General features: G+C 62.0%; 1 protein-coding gene across 1 annotated transcript in view; it reads right to left on the bottom strand.

Moving 5' to 3' along the window:
* The window catches only part of LOC136788566 (1-phosphatidylinositol 4,5-bisphosphate phosphodiesterase beta-3-like), a 37,216-nt gene that overhangs the window by 8,366 nt on the left and 5,462 nt on the right, over nucleotides 1-23,388 (bottom strand). The window contains 19 exon segments of the mRNA XM_066987126.1: nucleotides 1,065-1,149; nucleotides 1,758-1,854; nucleotides 2,550-2,617; nucleotides 4,102-4,200; nucleotides 5,432-5,591; nucleotides 8,600-8,684; nucleotides 9,642-9,724; nucleotides 10,758-10,915; nucleotides 13,010-13,156; nucleotides 14,679-14,743; nucleotides 14,745-14,843; nucleotides 16,651-16,738; nucleotides 16,741-16,750; nucleotides 17,631-17,706; nucleotides 18,586-18,639; nucleotides 19,381-19,460; nucleotides 20,625-20,712; nucleotides 20,714-20,763; nucleotides 22,752-22,820. Coding sequence (XP_066843227.1) covers nucleotides 1,065-1,149; nucleotides 1,758-1,854; nucleotides 2,550-2,617; nucleotides 4,102-4,200; nucleotides 5,432-5,591; nucleotides 8,600-8,684; nucleotides 9,642-9,724; nucleotides 10,758-10,915; nucleotides 13,010-13,156; nucleotides 14,679-14,743; nucleotides 14,745-14,843; nucleotides 16,651-16,738; nucleotides 16,741-16,750; nucleotides 17,631-17,706; nucleotides 18,586-18,639; nucleotides 19,381-19,460; nucleotides 20,625-20,712; nucleotides 20,714-20,763; nucleotides 22,752-22,820 — 1,661 coding nt within the window.

Below are 23,388 nucleotides of genomic sequence, written 5' to 3'. Positions count from 1 at the left end.
GATGTGCCCCCAAATCATCGGTTCTGTTCCCCTAAACGCACCCCAAATTCCCCCTACTCCCCTAAATGCACCCCAAATTTCTCCTATGTCCCCCTAAACACACCCCAAAACCCCCCCATTCCCCTAATACACCCCAACCCCCCCTATTTCCCCCTAAACACACCCCAACCCCCCCATCTCCCCCCACATTCACCCCCAAACCCCCCTATTCCCCCAATACACCCCAACCCCCCCCATATACACCCCAAATTCCCTCTATTCCCCTAAACACACCCAACCCCCCTATTTCTATATATGCACCCCAAATTCCCTCTATTTCCTCCTAAATGCACCCCAACCCCCCCCATTCCCCTAAACGCACCCTAATGCCCCCTATTTCCCCCCACATACACCCCAAAACCCCCCTATTCCCATATATACACCCCAAATTCCCTCTATTTCCCCCTAAATGCACCCCAAAACCCCCTTATTTCCAATACACCTCAAACCCCCCCCCAAACCCGCTATTTCCCCCCATTCACCCCAAATCCCCGCTATTCCCATATATACACCCCAAATTCCCTATTTCCCCCTAAATGTACCCCAACCCCCCCTATTTCCTCCCAATACACCCCAAAATCCCCCTAACACACCCCAACCCCCCCATTCCTCCCCACATACACCCCAAAACCCCTCTAGTCCCCTAAATGCACCCCAAATTCCCCCTATTTCCCCAAAGCCCCCTATTTCCCCCCTAACACACCCCAAAACCTCCCAAATTCCCCCTTTCTCCCCTATTTACCCCAAAACTCCCCTATTTGCCCCGTAACACACCCTAAAACCCCCCTAATTCCCCCAATTTCCCTCGAAGCCCCCTATTTCCCCCCTAGCACACCCCAAAACCCCCCAAATTCCCCCTTTCTCCCCTATTTCCCCCCAAACTCCCCTATTTCCCCCCGTAACACACCCCAAAGCCCCCCTAATTCCCCCTATTTCCCCCCCATTCACCCCAAACTGCCCCCAATCCCCCCCCCCAGACGCCCCCCACGCCCCCCCCCCCACATTTTGGGGACCCCCGCGGATACTCGACGAACTCGAGGGGGCTCTTGGTGAGCTGCTCCAGCCCCTTGGTCTCCACGAAGGACGACATCTCGAAGGCCTTGTCCCGCTCTGGGGGCGACCCCAAACCCGGCGTCACCCCCAAATTCCCCCCCAAACCCCCCCCAAACCCCAGCGGGGGCCCCAAAACCCCATCAAGGACCCCCAAATCCCCCCCATAGCCCTCCAAACCCCAGCACGGATGCCAAAACCCCATTAAATACCCCCAAACCCCATTAAATTCCCCCAAAACCCCATCAGGGATCCCCCCAAACCCCTTTAAGACCCCACAACCCCCCCACAACCCCCCCCTGACCCCCCCGGACCCCAGCCCCCCGCCAGCCCCCCCAAAACCCCTCCCAAACCCCCCAGACCCCTCCCCAAAACCCCTTTAGGACCCCCCAAGACCCCCTTAAGACCCCCCCCGACCCCCCCCCCCCCAGGCCCCCCCCCAGGCCCCCAGCCCCCCCCCAACCCCCCCGGACCCCCAACCCCCCCCCAAAACCCCCCAGACCCCTCCCGAAACCCCCCCCAAACCCCCTTAAGACCCCCCTAAAACCCCCTTAAGACCCCCAACCCACCCCAACCCCCCCCCAGGCCCCTCTCCAGGCCCCCCCCAGCCCCCCCAGGCCCCCCCCCCAGGCCCCCAGCCCCCCCAGGCCCCCCCCCGGGCCCCCCACTTTTGGCGGCCTGGAAGGACTTGAACTTGACGGGCTCCACGTAGGTGACCAGCGTCGACATCTCCTCGGTGGCCGTCACCTCGCTGCTGGCCGTGCCCTGCGCCCCCCCCCCCCCCGTCAGCACCCCAAAAAATACAGCGGGGGGGGCCCCCAAAACCCACACCCCCACTCTCGGGTACCCCACGCCACCCCCGCGTCCCCCCAAACCCCCCCCAAAATCCCCAACCCCCCAAAACCTCCTCAAAACCCCAAAACACCCCAAATCCCTCCCCCCCCCCCAAAACCCCTAAGCTCCCCCCAAACCCCGTGGGACCCCAAAAGCCCCTGGGCACCCCCAAAATCTTTGGGGTCCCCCCCAAATTTCCCCCCCCAACCCTCCCATACCCCCCCAAACTCCCCCCCCCCCCCAGATCTCCCCAAAACCTCTTAGGATCCCCCTAAACCTCCCAGGGACCCCCCAAAACCCCTTAGGATCCCCCCCAAACCCCTTAGGACCCCCCCCAAAATACCCTGGGACCCCCCCTAAAACCTCTTAGGACCCCCCAAAATCCCCTTGGGACCCCCAAAACCTCTCAGGGACCCCCCAAAACCCCCTGGACCCCCCCCAAAACCCCTCCAGGACCCCCCAAAACCCCTCAGGACCCCCTCCCAACCCCCCCGGGATCCCCCCAAATCCCCCTGGGACTCCCCCAAATCCCCCTGGGACCCCCTCCAGGACCCCCCCAAAATCCTCTGGGACCCCCCAAACCCCCCCGGGACCCCCCAAGCCCCCCCGGGACCCCCCCCCCCCACCTCATCGCTCGTCGGCTTCCTCAGCTCGGGCTCTTCCTCCTCCTCTTCCTCGCTGTCGGCTTCGCGATCTGGGGGGGGGGAGGGCACAAATTTTGGGGACCCCCCCGGACTCAGCTGACCCCCCAAATCCTCCCCCACAGCCCCAGGGCACCCTACACCCCAAAATCAATGGGTTTGTACCCCAAATCCCACCTTTGCACCCCAAAATCAGCCCTGATCCCCCCCCCGCACCCCTAAATCATCTCCTGACACCCCAATAATCCCATCCTACACCCCTATAATCCCCCCCAACACCCCCAAACACCCCCATAATCCCACCCTACGCCCCAATAATCCCCCTGGACACCCCCAAATCCCCCAATCATCCCATCCTAAACCCCAAAATGCCACAATAATCCCATCCTACACCCCAATAATCTTCCTTGGTGCCCCCTAAATCCCCCCAGTAATTCCATTCTACACCCCAGTAATCCCCCTAACACCCCAATAATACCCCAGGCACCTCCAAATCCCCCCAAACACCCCAATAATCCCATTCTACACCCCAAAAATCCCTCTTGGTACCCCCAAATCCCACTCTGCACCCCAATAATCCCATTCTACACCCCAATAATCCCTCTTGGTACCCCCAAATCCCCCCATAATCCCATCCCACACCCCAATAATCCCCCTGGTACCCTCCCAAATCCCCCCAATAATCCCATCTACACCCCCACAATCCCATCCTACACCCCAAAAATCCCAACACCCCCAAATCCCCCCAGTAATCCCATCCTACACCCCAATAATCCCATCGTACATGCCAATAATTCCCCTACGTACCTCCAAATCCCCCCAAACTCCCCCATAATCCCATTTTACACCCCAATAATCCTCCTGGGTACCCCCAAACACCCCCTAAATCCCCCTGCGTACCCCCCAACCCCTCCAACTCCCATCCTACACCCCAATAATCCCCCTGGCCACACCAAAATCCCCCCCAAACCCCCCCCCAGCACCCCAAATTCCCCCAAACACCCCAATAATCCCATTTTACACCCCAATAATCCCACCCTACACCCCAATAATCCCCCTGGCCACACCCAAATCCCCCCCAACCCCCCCCCCGGCACCCCAAATTCCCCCAAACACCCCAATAATCCCATTTTACACCCCAATAATCCCACCCTACACCCCAATAATCCCCCTGGCCACACCGAAATCCCCCCCAAACCCCCCCCCCGGCACCCCAAATTCCCCCGAACACCCCAATAATCCCATCCTACACCCCAATAATCCCCCTGGGCACCCCAAAATCCCCCTTGGAAACCCCCAAATCCTGCCAATAATTCCCCTGGGTACCCCCAAATACCCCAATAATCCCATTTTACACCCCAATAATCCCACCCTACACCCCAATAATCCCCCTGGCCACACCCAAATCCCCCCCAACCCCCCCCCCCCGGCACCCCAAATTCCCCCGAACACCCCAATAATCCCATCCTACACCCCAATAATCCCCCTGGGCACCCCAAATTCCCCCCCGACTCCCCCAGCCCCCCCATTTCCTCACCGATGGACTTTCGGGGTTCAGCCAATTTGGGGGGCCGCTCGTCCCCATTGGGCACCGGGGGGGGGACCCCGCTTTCGGGGGGCTCTCCCGCGGGGGGGCCTGCGGGGGAGGAAGCAGTGAGGGGGGACCCCAAAACCTGGGGGCAGGGGGAGGGGTTTTGGGGTGCAGGAAGTGTTTTGGGGTGGGACACGGGGTTTTGGGGTGCAGGGGGGTATTTTGGGGCAGAATAAGAGGTTTTGGGGTGCGAGGGTGGGGTTTTGGGGTGAAACACAAGGTTTTGTGGTGACACAAGCTTTTGGGGTGCAGGGCGGTGTTTTGGGGCAAAATATGAGGTTTTAGGATGCAGGGGGGTGTTTTGGGGAAGAATACAAGGTTTTGGGGTACCAGGAAGGAATACAGGGTTTTGGGGTGCAAAGACAGGGATTTTGGGGCAGAACACAAGGTTTTGGGGTGGACGATGATGTTTTAGGGTGCCAGAACAGGGCTTTTGGGGTAGAATACAAGGTTTGGGGTACATGCAGGCGTTTTGGGGTGAAACACAAAGTTTTGGGGTGCCAGGGCAGGTTTTGGGGTCAGAATAGGGGACTTTGGGGTGCAGGAGGGGATTTGGGGCAGAAACATGAGGTTTCGGGGTGCAGGGTGGGGTTTTGGGACACCAGGGCAGGTTTTGGGGTCAGAACACAAGGTTTTGGGGCGCAGGGTGGGGTTTTGGGGTGCCAGGGCAGGTTTTGGGGCAGAAAAATGAGGTTTTGGGGTGCGGAGCGGGCTTTTGGGGCAGAAACACAAGGTTTTGGGACACAGGGTGGGGTTTTGGGGTGCCAGGGCAGGTTTTGGGGTCAGAATAGGGGACTTTGGGGTGCAGGAGGGGATTTGGGGCAGAAACATGAGGTTTCGGGGTGCAGGGTGGGGTTTTGGGACACCAGGGCAGGTTTTGGGGTCAGAACACAAGGTTTTGGGGCAGAAACACGAAGTTTTGGGGTGCAGAGTTGGCTTTTGGGGCAGAAACACGAGGTTTTGGGGTCAGAACACGAGGTTTTGGGGCACAGGAGGGGGTTTAGGGCAGAAACACGAGGTTTTGGGGTGCGGAGTGGGGTTTTGGGGGACAGAAACACGAGGTTTTGGGGCACAGCGCGGGGTTTTGGGGCAGAAACACGAGGTTTTGGGGCACAGGGCGGGGTTTGGGGGCAGAAACAAGAGGTTTTGGGGTTCCAGGGCAGGTTTTAGGGTCAGAACACGAGTTTTTGGGGTGGAACACGAGGTTTTGGGGCACAGGAGAGGTTTTGGGGCAGAAACAGAAGGTTTGGGGGCTTAGGGTGGGGTTTTGGGGTACCGGCGTCGCTGGGGCCGGGCTCGGTGGGGCGGCGCCGGAGGGGTCCGGGTTCGGGGGGTCCCGGGGGGGCCGGGGGGGGCCGCGGGCGCCGCTTCTTGTTCTTGACCAGGATGCGGCCCCGCAGCTCCTCGGGGCTGGGCAGCGGCACCCCGGGCTGCAGCTGGGGGCACCCCGTCACCCCGAAACCGGGCACCCCGAAACCGGGCACCCCGAAACCCCAATTCCCCCAGAGGGGACCCCAAATAGGGGAACCCCAACCCCGACACCCGCACCGAGCCCCCCCCCCCCCCGGCCCCAAATCCGTCCCCAAACCCCCAAATTCAGCCCTATTATCCCCAAATCCAGCCTGAACCCCCAAATTCAGCCCTATACACCCTGAATTGTCCCCAGAACCCCAATATTCAGCCCTATTACCCACCCAGCCTGAACCCCAAAATTCAGCCCTATTGCCCCAAATCCAGCCGGCACCCCAAAATTCACCCCTATATACCCTGATTTGTCCCTGCAACCCCAAAATTCAGCCCTATTACCCCCCAAATCCATCCTGAACCCCCAAATTCAGCCCTATATACCCTAAATTGTCCCCAGAACCCCCAAATTCAGCCCTATTATGCCAAAATCCAGCCTGAACCCCAAAATTCAGCCCAATACACCCTAAATTGTTCCCAGAACCCCCAAATTCAGCCCTATCCCCCCTAAATTGTCCCCCCCCCCCAAAAAACAAATCCAGCCCTATTACCCCCAAAATCCCACCTGAACCCCCAAAATTCAGCCCTATACACCCTGAATTGTCCCCAGAACCCCCAAATTCAGCCCTATTACCCCAAATCCAGCCCAAACCCCAAAATTCAGCCCTACTCCCCCCTAAATCCAGCCCGGAATCCCCCAAATTCAACCCTACCCCCCCTAAATTGTCCCCAGAATCCCCCAAAACTGCCCCTAGTACCCCAAAACTCCCCCCCGGACCCCAAAACTACTCCCCCAGCACCCCCAACCCCACCCCAGCACCCCCAAAACTCCCTCCCAGGACCCTCAACCCCCCCCCCCCCCAGGACCCCTCAAAACTGCGCCCAGAATCCTAAATCCCCTCCCCGCACCCCAAAACTCCCCCCTGCACCCCTAAACTGCCCCCAGCACCCCAAAACTTCCCCCAGCACCCCCCAATCCTCCCCCCCAGGACCCCAAAACTCCCTCCGAGGACCCCCAAATCCCCCCCCCGGACCCCCAACCCTCCCTCCCAGGACCCCAAAACTTCCCCCAGCACCCCAAAACTCCCTCCAGCCCCCCCAAAACTCCCCTCAGGACCCCCAAAATTCCCCTAGGACCCCCCCCAAAAACCCCAAAACTCCCCCCAGGACCCCCCAAAACTCCCTCCCAGGATCCCCAAATCCCCCCCCAGGACCCCCAACCCTCCCTCCCAGGACCCCAAAACTTCCCCCAGCACCCCAAAACTCCCTCCAGCCCCCCCAAAACACCCCCCAGGGAACCCCAATTCAACCCCCCCCCCAGCACCCCTCAAAATGCCCCCAGCACCCCAAAACTCCCCTCAGGACCCCCAAAACTCCCCCCAGGACCCCCCAAACTCCCTCTGAGGACCCCCAAATCCCCCACCAGGACCCCCAAACAACCCCCCAGAACCCCAAATCCACCCCCAGCACCCCAAAACTCCCCCCTGCACCCCTGAACTGCCCCCAGCACCTGAAAACTTCCCCCAGCACCCCCCAATCCTCCCCCCCAGGACCCCAAAACTTCCCCCAGCACCCCAAAACTCCCTCCAGCCCCCCCAAAACACCCCCCAGGGAACCCCAACCCCCCCCCAGCACCCCCCAAAATGCCCCCAGCACCCCAAAACTCCCCTCAGGACCCCCAGTATTCCCCTAGGACCCCCCCAAAACCCACCCCAAGAACCCCAAAACTCCCTCTGAGGATCCCCAAATCCCTCCCCAGGACCCCCAACCCTCACTCCCAGCACCCCAAAACTGCCTCCAGCCCCCCCAAAATCCCCTCAGGACCCTCAAAATTCCCCTAGGACCCCCGCCAAAAACCCCAGAACTCCCCCCAGGACCCCCCAAACTCCCTCTGAGGACCCCCAATCCCCCCCCAGGACCCCCAAACAACCCCCCAGGACCCCAAAACTTCCCCCAGCACCCCAAAACTCCCTCCAGCACCCCCAAAACACCCCCCAGGGAACCCCAACCTCCCCCAGCACCCCCCAAAATGCCCCCAGCACCCCAAAACTCCCCTCAGGACCCCCAAAACTCCCCCCAGGACCCCCCAAACTCCCTCTGAGGACCCCCAAATCCCCCACCAGGACCCCCAAACAACCCCCCAGAACCCCAAATCCACCCCCAGCACCCCAAAACTCCCCCCTGCACCCCTAAACTGCCCCCAGCACCCCAAAACTTCCCCCAGCACCCCCCAATCCTCCCCCCCAGGACCCCAAAACTTCCCCCAGCACCCCAAAACTCCCTCCAGCCCCCCCAAAACACCCCCCAGGGAACCCCAACCCCCCCAGCACCCCCCAAAATGTCCCCAGCACCCCAAAACTCCCTCCAGCCCCCCCAAAATCCCCTCAGGACCCCCAAAATTCCCCTAGGACCCCCCCCAAAAACCCCAAAACTCCCCCCAGGACCCCCCAAAACTCCCTCCGAGGACCCCCAAATCCCGCCCCAGGACCCCCAACCCTCCCCCCAGGACCCCAAAACTTCCCCCAGCACCCCAAAACTCCCTCCAGCCCCCCAAAACACCCCCCAGGGAACCCCAACCCCCCCCCAGCACCCCCCAAAATGCCCCCAGCACCCCAAAACTCCCCTCAGGACCCCCAGAATTCCCCTAGGACCCCCCAAAACCCACCCCAAGAACCCCAAAACTCCCCCAGGACCCCCCAAAACTCCCTCCGAGGACCCCCAAATCCCCCCCCAGGACCCCCAACCCTCCCTCCCAGGACCCCAAAACTTCCCCCAGCACCCCAAAACTCCCTCCAGCCCCCCCCAAAACACCCCCCAGGGAACCCCAACCCCCCCCCAGCACCCCCCAAAATGCCCCCAGCACCCCAAAACTCCCCTCAGGACCCCCAAAACTCCCTCTGAGGACCCCCAAATCCCCCCCCCAGGACCCCCGCCCCCCCCCCCAGCACCCCAAAACCCCCCCGGCCCCCCCAAAACTCACGGGGTACTTGTCGAGGGGGTCGATGAGCAGCGCGTCCCCGAAGACGCTGCGGCAGTACTCGGCCATCTTCGCCTGCTGCTTGGCCCTGGGGGGGGGAATTTGGGGGGCATTTTGGGGTCCCCAAATCCCCCCGAACCCCCCCCCGACCCCCCCAACACCGTTTTGGGGGAAAAAACAGGGTTTTGGGGGGTTGCTTTCCACTTACAGGCACCCCCAATGCCTGCACCCTATTATTTTTTGGGGGGGACCCTAAAGGTTTGGGAGGGGGGGGGCTGGGAGTTTGGGGAGCCCCATAGGTTTGAGGGGGGTCCTGGGGTATTTGGGGGACCCCATAGGGTTTTGGGGGGACCCCATAGGGTTTTTGGGGGACCCCGTAGGGTGTTTGGGGGACCCCACAGGGGCTTTGAGGGACCCCACAGGGATTTTGGGATACCCCATAGGGTTTTTGGGGGACCCCATAGGGGTTTTGGGGTATGGGGGGGGGGTTAGCGGACCCCATGGGGGTTTGGGGGTGACCCCATAGGGGTTTTGGGGTCACCCCACAGGGGCTTTGGGGGTATAGGGGGGTTTTGGGGACCCCACGGGGGCTTTTGGGGGACCCCATGAGGGTTTGGGGTTGTCACCCCATAGGGTTTTTGGGGTATGGGGAGTTTTGGGGGACCCCACAGGGTTTTTGGGGGTCACCCCATGGGGGTTTTGGGGGACCCCACGGGGAATTTGGGGTGACCCCATAGCGTTTGAGTTCGGCAGAGCCCAGGCTTTTGGGGGTCCCTTGGATTTGGGGGGGGGGGCTGGAGATTTAGGGGGCCCCCAGGGGATTTGGGGGAGACCCCAAAGGTTTGGGGGGACCCCAGGGGATTTGGGGGAGGGACCCCAAAACCTTTAGGAGAAAGCAAAGGGGGGGGTTTGAAGGATCCCAAAGCTTTAAGGGAGACCCCAAAGATTTGGGGGGGCCCTACAGGATTTTGGGGGGGCCCTAAAGGATTTGGGGGGGGGTCCCTGGGGGGTTTTGGGGGGCCCCTAAAGGATTTGGGGTGCTCACGAGTCCACGTGGTTCTCGAAGGAGAGGATAACGGGGTACGGCGACGTCTTGAAGGCGCTCTCGGCGATGGCCTCGATCACTTCCTACAAAAATTTTGGGGTTCAGGGGGGACCCCAAAACCCACGACCCCCCCCCCCCCAACACCAAATAGGGTCTTGGGACCCCCCCGGGTAGGGTTTGGGGTGCTTGCAGCGGGGTGCCCGGGAGGTTTGGGGTGCCTGTGGGGTTTTGGGGTCCCTATGGGGTTCTGGGGACCCCATGGGGTTTTGGGGGTGCCCATGGGGTTTTGGGGTCCCTATGGGGGGCTGGGGGGCCCCTATGGGTTTTTGGGGGACAAGTGGGGTTTTGGGGACCACCCATGGGGTTTTGGGGGTCCCTATGGGGTTCTGGGGGACCCCATAAGGTTTTGGGGGGGGTCCTTATGGGGTTTTGGGGTCCCCATGGGGTTTTGGGGTGTCTGCAAGGGGGGGAGGCATTGGGTGCAGTGGGATTGGGGGTGTTATAGGGTCTGGTGGGTTTTATGGGGTCAGGCTCGTTTGGGGGTCCCTGGGGGTCCCCAAACTTTTTGGGGGGGTCACCTTGAAGGGGATCTCGGGGGTCTTGGTGACACCTTAGATGATGAAGGGCTGGGCGGGTGCTGTAGGGTCTTGTGTGGGTTTTATGGGGTCGGTGTACGTTTTATGGGGTTTGGGCAGTTTGGGGGGCTTTAGAGGGTTTTGGGGGTCCCTGGGGGGGTCGGGGCCCCCCAAACTTTTTTGGGGGGTCACCTTGAAGGGATCTCGGTGGTCATGGTGAAGCCGTGGGTGATGAAGGGATGGGGGTGCTATAGGGTCAGGGTGGGTCCTACAGGGTCTGGGTGGGTTCTATGGGGTCGGTGTAGGTTTTATGGGGTTTGGGGACTTTGGGGGTCCCTGGGGGGCTCCTGGGGCCCCCCAATCTTTTTTGGGGGGGTCACCTTGAGGGGATCTCAAGGGTCTTGGTGACACCTTAGATGATGAAGGGCTGGGTGGGTGCTATAGGGTCTTGTGTGGGTTTTATGGGGTCGGTGTAGGTTTTATGGGGTCAGGGCACTTTGGGGATCCCTGGGGGGGTCCCCAAACTTTTTGGGGGGGTCACCTTGAAGGGGATCTCGGTGGTCATGGTGAAGCCGTGGGTGATGAAGGGCTCCTCGTCGGGGGGGCGCCCCTTCCAGCAGTCGAGCTCGATGCAGCGGCAGCCGCTGAGCAGGACCTGGCGGTACATCTCCACCGACGAGCTGCCCGTCAGCTGCCCCGCTGCGGGGGGGGGGGGGTCAGCGTCGGGGCCCCCCCCAAATCCACGGGGAGACCCCCCCCAAAGCCCTGACCCCCCCCCAAAATGAAGGACCCCCCCCCCAAGGACCTGGCGGTACATCTCCACCGACGAGCTGCCCGTCAGCTGCCCCGCTGCGGGGGGGGGGGGTCAGCGTCGGGGCCCCCCCAAATCCACGGGGAGACCCCCCCCAAAGCCCTGACCCCCCCCCAAAATGAAGGACTGTGCCCAAGGTACCCCAGGGACCCCTAAAACACCCCAAGGACCTCCCCCACCCCCAATATCCCAGGACCCCCAAAACAGCCCAGGGACCCCCCAAAAAGACCCCCAGGGACCCCCCCCCCAATACCTCTGGGACCCCCTCCCCCGATACCCTAGGGACCCCCCCCAGATACCCCAGGGACCCCCAAACCCCCCCGAACCCCCCCAAGACACCCCAAAGCCCCCCTGAACCCTCCCCAGATACCCCCAAACCCCCCAGAACCCCCCAAAATCCCCCCAAGCCCCCCCCCCCAGCCACCCCAGGGACCCCCCCCAGTCCCCCCAGGGACCCTCTAGGACCCCCCCCAAATACCCCAGGGATCCCCAAAACCACCCCCAAGATACCCCAACCCCCCCCCAAACCTCCCCCAGCCACCCCAAAACACCCCCAGAAACCCCCCAAAATCCCCCCAGCCCCCCCAGCCATGCCAGGGACCCCCCCAGCCACCCCAGGGACCCTCTAAGACCCCCCCCCAAATACCCCAGGGATCCCCAAACCGCCCCCCAAGACACCCCAACCCCCCCGAACCTCCCCCAGACACCCCAAAACCCCCCCAAAACCCCCCAAAATCCCCCCACCCACCCCCCAGCCATGCCAGGAACCCCCCCAGCCCCCCCAAGGACCCTCTAGGACCCCCCCCCAAATATCCCATGGACCCCCAAACCCCCCCCAAGACACCCCAACCCCCCCCGAACCTCCCCCAGACATCCCAAACCCCCCAGAACCCCCCAGAAACCCCCAAAATCCCCCCAAGACCCCCCCCAGCCACGCCAGGGACCCTCTAGGACCCCCCCCCTCAGGGATCCCCAAACCGCCCCCCAAGACACCCCAAGAACCTCCCCCAGACACCCCAAAACCCCCCCAAAACCCCCAAAATCCCCCCGCCCCCCCCAGCCATGCCAGGAATAGCCCCCCCAGGGACCCTCTAGGACCCCCCCTTAAAACCCCGACCCCCAAACCCCCCCCAAGACAAGACACTCCAACCCCCCCCGAACCTCCCCCAGACAGAAACCCCCAAAAAAGCCCCCCCCCCAGGGAAACCCCAGGGACCCTCAAGGAAGATACCCCAGGGACCCCCCACCCCCCCCCCAAGCCCCCTCCACCTCCCCCAGACACCCCAAAACCCCCCAGAACCCCCCAGAAGCCCCCCCCCAGCCCCCCCAGGGACCCTCTAGGACCCCCCCTCAAATACCCCATGGATCCCCAAAACCACCCCCCAAGAACCTCCCCCAGCCACCCCAAAACCCCCCAGAACCCCCCCCCAAAATCCCCCCGCCCCCCCCAGCCACCCCACCCTCTAGGACCCCCCCTCAAATACCCCAGGGACCCCCCACCCCAAGCCCCCTCCAAAGCCACCCCAGAACCCCCCCCCCCAAAATCCCCCAAGCCCCCCCAATGCCAGGGACACCCCCAGCCACCCCGGGGACCCTCTAGGACCCCCCCCAAATACCCCAGGGACCCCCAAACCCCCCCCCAAGACAACCCCAACCCCCCCGAACCTCCCCCAGACACCCCAAAACCCCCCAGAACCCCCCAGAAACCCCCCCAAATCCCCCAACCCCTCCCTCAGCCACCCCAGGGACCCCCCAGCCACCCCAGGGACCCTCTAGGACCCCCCCCAAATACCCCAGGGACCCCCAACCCCCCCGAACCTCCCCAGCCACCCCAAAACCCCCCAGAACCCCCCAGAAACCCCCCAAAATCCCCCCAAACCCTCCCCAGCCACCCCAGGGACCCCCCCAGGCACCCCAGGGCCCCCCCAGGCCCCCCCCCAGACCCCCAGGGCCCCCCCCCCGCCCCCCCAAATTCGGGGTACCGGTGAGGTAGGTGTTGTGGGAGGAGTTGATGAAGTAGCTGGCCAGGGGCTGGCTCATGTCCTGGTGCAGCCCCAGGGTCTCGGGGGGCACGATGCTGTTCTCCTCCCCCCCCAGGAAGCGCCCGAAGCCCTCCATGGACATCTGGTCTGGGGGGGGGACACGGGGGGGGCACAGTGAGACCCCCCCCCACTGCTTTCTACCCCCTCCCCGGATCAACCGGAGACCCCCCAAAAAGCTCTGAGAGGTGAAATCGGCCCCAAACCCCGAATCTTCCATCCCCGATTTCCACCAGGAACGCCCCGAGAAACCCCAAAGCGCCCCCCAGGACCCCCCACGGTCCCCCCAAAGCCCCCCAGGACCCCCAAAGCCCCCTTCCAGCCCCTCAGGACCCCCCCAGGACCCCCCAAAGCCCCTCAGGACCCCCCATAGCGCCCCCAAAGCCCCCTTCCAGCCCCTCAGGACCCCCCCCAGGACCCCCCAAAGCCCCTCAGGACCCCCCCTAGTCCCCCCCAAAGCCCCTTGCAGCCCCTCAGGAGTCTCGGGGGGCACGATGCTGTTCTCCTCCCCCCAGGAAGCGCCCGAAGCCCTCCATGACATCTGGTCTGGGGGGGGGGACACGGGGGGGGCACAGTGAGACCCCCCCCCCACTGCTTCACCCCCCTCCCCGGATCAACCGGAGACCCCCCCAAAAGCTCTGAGAGGTGAAATCGGCCCCCAAACCCCGAATCTTCCATCCCCGATTTCCACCAGGAACGCCCCGAGAAACCCCAAAGCCCCCCCCCCAAAGCCCTCCCCAGGACCCCCCACAGCCCCCCCAAAGCCTCCTCAGGACCACCCCGAAGCCCCTTTCCAAAGCCCCTCAGGACCCCTCAGGACCCCCCAGGACCCCCCAAAAGCCCCTCAGGAACCCCCATAGTCCCCCCAGAGCCCCCTTCCAGCCCCTCAGGACCCCCTCAGGACTCCCTCAACGCCCCATAAGGAGCCTCCCCATGTAACCCCCCCAGGACTCCCTTCCAGGACCCCTCAGGACCCCCCAAAGCCCCTCAGGACCCCCATAGTCCCCCCAAAGCCCCCTTCCAGCCCCTCAGGACCCCCCAGGACCCCCCAAAGCCCCTCAGGACCCCCCATAGCCCCTCCAAAGCCCCCTTCCCAGCCCCTCAGGACCCCCCAGGACTCCCCAGGACCCCCCAAAGCCCCCTCAGGACCCCCCATAGTCCCCCCAAAGCCCCCTTCCAGCCCCTCAGGACCCCCCCCAGGACCCCCCACAGCCCCTCAGGACCCCCCAAAGTCCCCCAGAGCCCCCTTCCAGCCCCTCAGGACCCCCCAAGACTCCCCAGAGCCCCTCAGGACCCCTCATAGTCCCCCCAAAGCCCCCTTCCAGCCCCTCAGGACCCCCCGGCCCCCATAGTCCCCCCAAGCCCCCTTCCAGCCCCTCAGGACCCCCCAGGACCCCCCACAGCCCCTCAGGACCCCCCATAGTGCCCCCAAAGCCCCCTTCCAGCCCCTCAGGACCCCCCAGGACCTCCCAAAGTCCCTCAGGACCCCCCAAAGCCCCCCAGAGCCCCCTTCCAGCCCCCCAGCACCACCTCAGGACCCCCCAAAGCCCCCTTCCAAGCACCCCAAAGCCCCCCAGGACCCCCCAGGACCCCCCAGGACCCCCCAGCTCACCCCTCTCGCGGAACTGCCGGTTGGGCTCGTAGCGCTCCACCAGCTGCCGCGCCTGCTCGGGGCTCAGGGGGGAACAGCACCTCGTTGAGGCGGGGGTCCCGCTGCCGCGTGTTCACGAACTCCCGCAGCTGCTCCAGGCTGACGTAGGGCTTCCCCGCCGCCCCGCTGCGGGACGGAGGGGGTCAGGGCACCCCGACACCCCCACGGGTACCCCAAAACCCCCGCAGAAACCCCAATCCAAACGGGGACGCCAAAACCCCATAAAACCCAATAGAGCACCCCAAAACCTACAAGGACCCCATAGCATCACCGAACCCACAGCCCGTTTTGGGGGCCCCCCATGGCCAAAATCGGGATGTGGGGGGCACCCCAAGACCCCAGGGAACCCCAAAACCCAAGGGGTCCCCCCAAAAACCCCACAAGACCCCCAGCCCAAAAGGGGACCCCAAAAACCCCACAAGACCCAACAGAGCACCCCAAAACCCACAACGACCCCATAGCATCACCCAACACATATGGGACCACGACCAGTTTTGGGGATCCCCCATGGCCAAAATCGGGGTTCAGGGCAGCCCAAGACCCCCACGGGCACCCCAAAACCCCCATCGGGTCCCCGGAGCGAACAGGGACCCCCAAAACCCCATAGGAGCCAATAGGGACAAGAAGCACCCCAAAACCTACAAGGAACCCTTACCATCACCCAACCCACAGCCAGATTTGGGGGCCCCTCATGGCCAAAATTGGGGTGTAGGGGGCACCCCAAAACCCCCACGGGCACCTCAAAACCCCTACAGGATCCCCAGCCCAAATGGGGACCCCAAAAACCCCACAGGACCCAACAGAGCACCCCAAAATCTACAAGGACCCCATAGCACCGCCCAAACCTCAGCAAGTTTTGGGGGCCCCCCATGGCCAAAATCGGGATGTGGGGGCACCCCAAGACCCCCAGGGAACCCCAAAACTCCAAGGGGTCCCCCAAAACCCCACAAGACCCCCAGCCCAAAAGAGGACCCCAAAAACCCCACAAGATCCAATAGAACACCCCAAAACCCACAACGACCCCATAGCATCACCCAACACATAGGGGACCACGACCAGTTTTGGGGATCCCCCATGGCCAAAATCGGGGTTCAGGGCAGCCCAAGACCCCCACGGGCACCCCAAAACCCCCCCCGGGTCCCCGGAGCGAACAGGGACCCCCAAAACCCCATAGGAGCCAATAGGGACAAGAAGAACCCCAAAACCTACAAGGACCCCTTACCATCACCCAACCCACAGCCAGATTTGGGGGCCCCTCATGGCCAAAATTGGGGTGTAGGGGGCACCCCAAAACCCCCACGGGCACCTCAAAACCCCTACAGGATCCCCAGCCCAAATGGGGACCCCAAAAACCCCACAGGACCCAACAGAGCACCCCAAAACCTACAAGGACCCCATAGCACCGCCCCAAACCACAGCAAGTTTTGGGGGCGCCCCATGGCCAAAATCGGGATGTGGGGGCACCCCAAGACCCCCAGGGAACCCCAAAACTCCAAGGGGTCCCCCAAAAACTCCACAAGACCCCCAGCCCAAAAGGGGACCCCAAAAACCCCACAAGACCCAACAGAGCACCCCGAAACCCACAACGACCCCATAGCATCACCCAACCCATAGGGGACCACGACCAGTTTTGGGGACCCCCAATGGCCAAAACTGGGGTCTCAGGGGTACCCCAAAACCCCCACGGGCACCCCAAAACCCCTCCAAAAACTCCCAATTGAAAAGGGGACCCCAAAAACCCCACAAGACCCAACAGAGCACCCCAAAACCTACGAAGACCCCATAGCACCGCCCAAACCTCAGCAAGTTTTGGGGGCGCCCCATGGCCAAAATGGGGGTGCGGGGGCACCCCGAGACCCCAACGCCCCCCCAAACCCCCAGGGACTCCCCAAAACCCCCCAAAAAAACCCCAAAAGCCTTTTGGGGTGCCCACATCTCCAGCAGGATCTTGTCGATGTCGGGGCGCACGCAGAGCTTGGTCAGGAAGTGGGTGAAGGTCTCCAGGGGGAACTGCTCGGGGGGATCGCGTCCGCCTGGGGGCACCCCCGAAAATTAGGGGGCCCCCCCCCAAAAATCCCACCCCCCCCCGGTCCTCCCCGCGCCCCCCAGAACCTCCCCAAAAAGCTGCGGGGTCCCCGAAATGAATGGGGTCGGGGGGAGGTGGGGGAAAAGGGGAGGGGGTTTTGGGGGTCCCCAAAAGTTCGGGGGACCCCAAAATTTTTTTTGGGGGGGGGGGGGCACTGAAGGTTTGGGGGGCCCCAAAAGTTTGTGGAGACCCCGAAGGTTTTGGGGAAGGGCCATAAGGTTTTTGGGGGATCCCAGAAGGTTTTGGGGAACCCCAAAGGTTTGGGGCCCCAAAGGTTTTTTTGGGGGGGGGCAGCAAAGATTTTTTGGGGGACCCCAAAGATTTGAGGGGGGACTGGGGGACCCCAAAGCTTTTTGGGGGACCCCAAAGGTTTGGGGGGACTGGGGACCCCAAAGGTTTTGGGAAAAAGGACCCCAAAGGCCTTGGGGGGGGGAAATTTTGGGGGGGGAGCACCAGAAGTTTTTTGGGGGACCCCAAAGATTTTGGGGGGCACCAAGGGTTTGGGGGGGACCCAGGGAGGGGAAAAACTGGGGGGGATGGATTGGGGGGCTGAGGTGGGGGGACCCCGCTCTAGGGTTTTAGGGGTCTTTTGGGGACCCCAAAGGTTTGGGGGGGGCAAAGTTTCGGGGGGGCACAGAAGGTTTGGGGGACCCCAAAATTTTGGGGGAGACCAAAGGCTTTGGGGGGGGGTTGGGAGACCCCAAAGGTTTTTGGGGGGCCCCAAATGGTTTGGGGGACCCCGAAGGTTGGGGGGGGACCCCGAAGGTTGGAGGGGGACCCTAAAGGTTTGGGGGGGGGACCCCAAAATTTTTGGGGGGGGGCCGTACCCGGTTGGAGCTGAGCCCGCAGGACTCCAGCGCCGTCTCCACGCGCTTCTTGTCGGCCGAGAACATCTTCAGGATGCTGGGGGGGGCACCCCGAAATTTGGGGGGGCACCCCAACATTTGGGGGGGCCCCAGACACTTGGTGGGGACCCCGCATTTGGGGGGGGCGAAATATTAGGGGAACCCCCCAAAAGAGGTCCCAAATTTTGGGGGAGCGGCAGGGTAAGGGTTGTTGAATGAGGGCGCCCCAAAATTGGGGGCACCCCAAAATTTCGGGGGCACCCCAACATTGGGGGGCACCCCAAAATTTGGGGGCACCCCAACATTGGGGGGCACCCCACATTTTGGGGGGGGCCGAAATATTAGGGGAACCCCCCAAAAGAGGTCCCAAATTTGGGTGAGGGTTGAGAATAAGGAGCCCCAAAATTTGGGGGGGGGGGGCACATTGAGGGGGCCCCCGGCGGGGGGGCCCCGACACTTGGGGGGACCCACATTTTGGGGGGGGGGCCACAGAATCTTAGGGGAACCCCCCCAAAAAGGGGTCCCCAAATTTGGGGGAGCGGCAGGTTGAGGGTTTTTAAGGGAGGGCGCCCCCAAATTTGGGGGGGACCCCAAAAATTGGGGGGTCACAATTTGGGGGGGACCGCCAACATTGGGGGGGGGGCCTGAAAGGAAGGGGGGTCCCTAAAAGCCCCACAATGGGGTGAGCCCCCCCTCGTTCCAGGGGACCCCAAAAACTTGGGGGGTCCCCAAAAATTTGGGGGGCGCTCGGGGGGGCAAATTTTGGGGTGGCCTCGAGAGGATCGATGCAAATTGGGGGGGGGGGGGAGAATTTGGGGGGGGTTAAACAATTTGGGGGGGGGGGGTTCAACAGTTGGGGGGCGGGTTAGAGATGTGATTTTATGGGGGGTCCCCAAATTTGAGGGGGTCCCCCAAATTTTTTGGGGGGGGCTCTCACTTTTTCACGGGGATGCGCCCGTCCTGGTTCAGCTGCAGCGTCAGCTTCCTGTGCCTGTGGGGGGGCACCCCAAATTGGGGGGGGGGCACCCCAAATTGGGGGGGGCACGAGGTTCATGGGGGATTTGGGGGAAAATTTGGGGGTTTAGGGGGAATTTTGGGGTTTGGGGGATTTGGGGGGTCAGGAGGGTTTTGGGGGAGGATTTGGGGGTTTGGGTAGGATTTGGGGGGATTTGGGGTTCTGGGGGCAATAGAAAGGATTTGGGGGTGCAGAGGGGATTTGGGGGTGCGGGGGGATTTGGGGGTGCGGGGGGGTTGAGGGGGTCTGGGGGGCCAGGGGGGATTTGGGGGCAGATTTGGGGGTGCAAGGAGGATCCGGGGGGGGCAGGGCGTTTTGGGGGGATTTTGGGGTTCACGGGGGGATTTGGGGGTGCGGGGGGAGATTTGGGAAGGGTTGGGGAGGGCTGAGGGGGTCAGGAGGGTTTGGGGGGATTTGGGGGTTCAGGGGTGGGATTTTGGGGTGCACGAGGGGATTTGGGGGTGTGGTGGGGTTGGGGGGGGTCCAGGGGATTTGGGGGGATTTGGGGGGTTCAAGGGTGGGATTTTGGGGTGCAGGGGGGGGGATGTGGGGTGCAGGGGGGGATTCGGGCAACGGGAGGGATTTGGGGGCGGCAGGGGGGATTTGGGGGGTATGGGGGGTCAGGGAGGATTTGGTGGGGTCAGGGGGATTTAGGGGGTCGGGGGGATTTGGGGGGTCGGGGGGATTTGGGGGCCCCCCGCGTTTCGGGGTACGCACGCCTTGCTGAGGAAGGTGTTGCGGGAGGCGTTGCGCGCCAGGATGTTGTTGGCCAGCTTGAACAGCTCCTCCGCCCACACCTGGGGGGCGCCCCCCCAAAACGGGTCAGCCCCCGGGGAGCCCCCCCCCAAAAATAAATCAGCCCCGGGACCCCCAAAATAAATCAGCCTGGGACCCCCCCAAAATAAATCAGCCCGGGACCCCCCAGAAATAAATCACCCCAGGACCCCCCCAAATAAATCAGCCTGGGACCCCAAAATAAATCACCCCAGGACCCCCCCCAAAACATCAGCCCGGGACCCTCCCCAAAATAAATCACCCCAGGACCCCCCCCCAAATAAATCAGCCCAGGACCCCCCCCCAAATAAATCAGCCCAGGACCCCCCCCAAAATAAATCAACCCATGGCTCCCCCAAGGCCCCCAGACCCCAAATCAGCCCGGGACCCTCCCCAAAATAAACCACCCCAGGACCCCCCCCCCCCCCCCCCAATAAATCAGCCCAAGACCCCCCGCAGATCCCCCAACCCCCCCATAACTCCCTCAAGGCCCCCAGATCCCCTAAATCTGCCCCCCAAACCCCCCAGAGACCCCCCAAACCCCTCCAAATCTCTGCCAGACCCCAAAGACCCCCCCAGATCTCCCCAAAGACGCCCCTAGAGACCCCCCAGACGCCCCCCCACCCACAAAATATCCCCAAATCCCCCCAAACAGCCTCCCACAGCCCCCCAACCCCCCAGAGACCTCCCCAAAGCCCCCCGAGACCCCCAGCCCCTCCCAAAATCTCCCCAAAGACCCCCCCAGACCCCAAAATCTCCCCCAAAGACCCCCCCAGACCCCAAAATCTTCCCAAAGCCCCCCCAGATCCCCCAGACCACCCCAAAACAGCCTCCCAAAACCCCCAAGCCCCCCCGAGAACCCCCCAAACCTCCCCAAAGCCCCCCCGATTCCCCAAACCCCCCCAAGCCCCCCCCAGAACCCCCCAAAACCTCCCCAAAGACCCCCCCCCGAGACCCCCAAAATCTCCCCCAAATCTCCCCAAAGACCCCCCCAGACCCCCCAATCTCCCCCAAAGCCCCCCAGAGACCCCCCCCGACCCCAAAATCTTCCCAAAGCCCCCCAGACCCCCCCAAAACACCCTCCCAAAGCCCCCCAAACCCCCCAGAGACCCCCCCCCCCAAACCTCACCCCAGGCCCCCCCGGACCCCCCCCCCCCCCCCCCGCAGCACCCATGGGTGCCCCCCACCTGGGCGACGTCGTCCTGCACGGCCACGAAGTTGAGGAAGGCGACGTTGACCATGTCGGGGCCGTGCACCACCGTCAGCAGGCGCCCCCCGGGTGCCCCCCGGCTCCCCGAAACCCAGCGCCTCCCGCGCCCGCGGGTCCTGAGCACAGCACCCATGGGTGCCCGGCCGGAGCAACAGCACCCGCCGAGACCCAAAGGGGGGGGGTAACACCCCAAATAGGGAGGAAATAGCACAAAACAGGGAGGAAATAGCCAAAATTGGGAGAAAATGACCCGAAATTTGGAGGAAATAGCCCAAACGGGGAGGAAATAGCCAAAATTTGGAGAAAATGACCCAAAATTTGGAGGAAATAGCCCAAAACGGGGAGGAAATAGCCAAAATTTGGAGAAAATGACCCAAAATTTCGAGAAAATAGCCCAAAACGGGGAGGAAATAGCCAAAATTTGGAGAAAATGACCCAAAATTTGGAGAAAACGCCCCCAAAATGGGGAGAAAACGCCCCCAAAATAAAGAGAAAAACACCCCAAAATTTGGAGAAAACGCCCCAGAAATAAAGAGAAAATGTCCCCAAAATGGGGAGAAAATGTCCCCAAAATGGGGAGAAAATGCCCCAAAATGGGGAGAAAACGCCCCCAAAAGGGGAGAAAATATCAAAAAACGAAGAGAGAACATGCCAAAATGGGGACAAAATACCCCAAAATGGGGCACCCAACACCCAAAATGGGGAACTCTGACCCGAAAACAGGGAGGAAAAACCCCAAATGGGGAGGAAATACCCAAAATGGGGAGCTGGGACCCCAAAATGGGGAGAAAACACCCCAAATGGGGAGTAAATTACAAAAAATGGGTAAAAAACACCCCAAAAGGGGGAGAAAACGCCCCAAAATGGGGAGTTGGGAATACCCAAAAATGGGGAGCCGGGACCCCAAAATGGGGAGAAAATACCTCAAATTGGGAGAAAATGCCCCAAAAGGGGGAGAAAACGCCCCAAAAATGTGGAAAAAATACTCCAAACGGGGAGCTGGGACCCCAAAATGAGAAGAAAATACCCCAAAATGGGGAGAAAAAGCCCCAGAATGGGGAGGTGGGACCCCAGAAAGGGGAGAAAATGCCCCAAAGTGGGGAGAAAATACCTCAAAATGGGGAGAAAATACCCCAAAGGGGGGAGAAAACACCCCAAAGGGGGGGAGAAATACCCCAAAAATGGGGAAAACCCACCCAAAACGGGGAGAAAATATCAAAAAATGAAGATAAAATCCCCCAAATGGGGAGCTGGGAATATCCAAAAATGAGGAGCGGGGACCCCAAAATGGGGAGAAAAGACCCCAAAATGGGGAGAAAAGACCCCAAAATGGGAGCTGGGTCCCCAAAAGAGGGAGAAAAGACCCCAAAATGGAGAGAAAAGACCCCAAAACGGGGTCTTTATGGAGGGCTCCCCATGTTTACGTAGGGTCCCCAGTGTTTACACAGGGTCCCCGATATTTACGTAGGGCCCACCCACGTTTACATAGGGCCCCCCCATGTTTATGATCCATGTTTATGTAGGGCCCCCCAATGTTCAGGTAAGCCCCTCCATGTTTACGTAGAACCCCCAATATTTACATAGTACCCTTAATGTTTACGTAGGACCCCCCAGTGTTTACGTAGGGTCCCCCATGTTTACGTAGGACCCCCCATGTTTATGTAGGACCCCCCATGTTTACGTAGGACCCCGATGTTTACATAAGGCCCCCCCAATGTTTATGTAGGACCCCCCAATGTTTATGTAGGACCCCCCATGTTTATGTAGGACCCCAATATTTATGGAGGGCCCCCCAATGTTTACGTAGGACCCCCCCATGTTTATGTAGGACCCCAATGTTTACATAGGGCCCCCCATGTTTACGTAGGACCCCCCCAATGTTTATGTAGGACCCCAATGTTTACATAGGGCCCCCCATGTTTACGTAGAGCCCCCCCAATGTTTATGTAGGACCCCAATGTTTACATAGGGCCCCCCATGTTTACGTAGGGCCCCCCCAATGTTTACGCAGGACCCCCAATGTTTATGTAGGACCCCCCATGTTTACGTAGGGCCCCCCAATGTTTTTGTAGGGCCCCCCGTGTTTACGTAGGACCCCCCTCACCTTGGGGACCCGCGCGTAGCGCCCGGTGCGGGTGTCGCGGATGGCGCAGACGTCCAGCACCTCCACCTCCTGGGGGGGGGCACCCGTCAGCACCCCCCCAGAGATCCCAGTGCCCCCCAGTAGCTCCCAGTGCCCCCCCCATTAATACCCAGTATCCCAGTGCCCCCCCCATTAGCTCCCAGTACCCCCCCATTACATCCCAGTATCCCAGTGCCCCCCCATTACCTCCCAGTGCCCCCCCCATTACTTCCCAGTATCCCAGTACTCCCCCAATTGGCTTCCAGTGCCCCCCCACTACCTACCAGTATCCCAGTGTCCCCCCATTACCTCCCAGTACCCCCCATTACCTCCCAGTGCCCCCCCCATTAATTCCCAGTATCCCAGTGCCCCCCTTCACTGTCTCCCAGTGCCCCCCCCATTACCTCCCAGTGCCCCCCCATTAATTCCCAGTATCCCAGTGCCCCCCCCCCAACTGGCTCCCAGTGCCCCCCCATTACCTCCCAGTGCCCCCGCCATTAATTCCCAGTATCCCAGTGCCCCCCCCAACTGGCTCCCAGTACCCCCCCATTACCTCCCAGTGCCCCCCATTAATTCCCAGTACCCCAGTACCCCCCCATTACCTCCCAGTGCCCCGCCA

Source organism: Anser cygnoides, chromosome W, assembly GCF_040182565.1.
Source record: "Anser cygnoides isolate HZ-2024a breed goose chromosome W, Taihu_goose_T2T_genome, whole genome shotgun sequence".
Lineage (NCBI taxonomy): Eukaryota > Metazoa > Chordata > Aves > Anseriformes > Anatidae > Anser > Anser cygnoides.
This window is presented reverse-complemented; position numbering and strand designations above follow the sequence as displayed.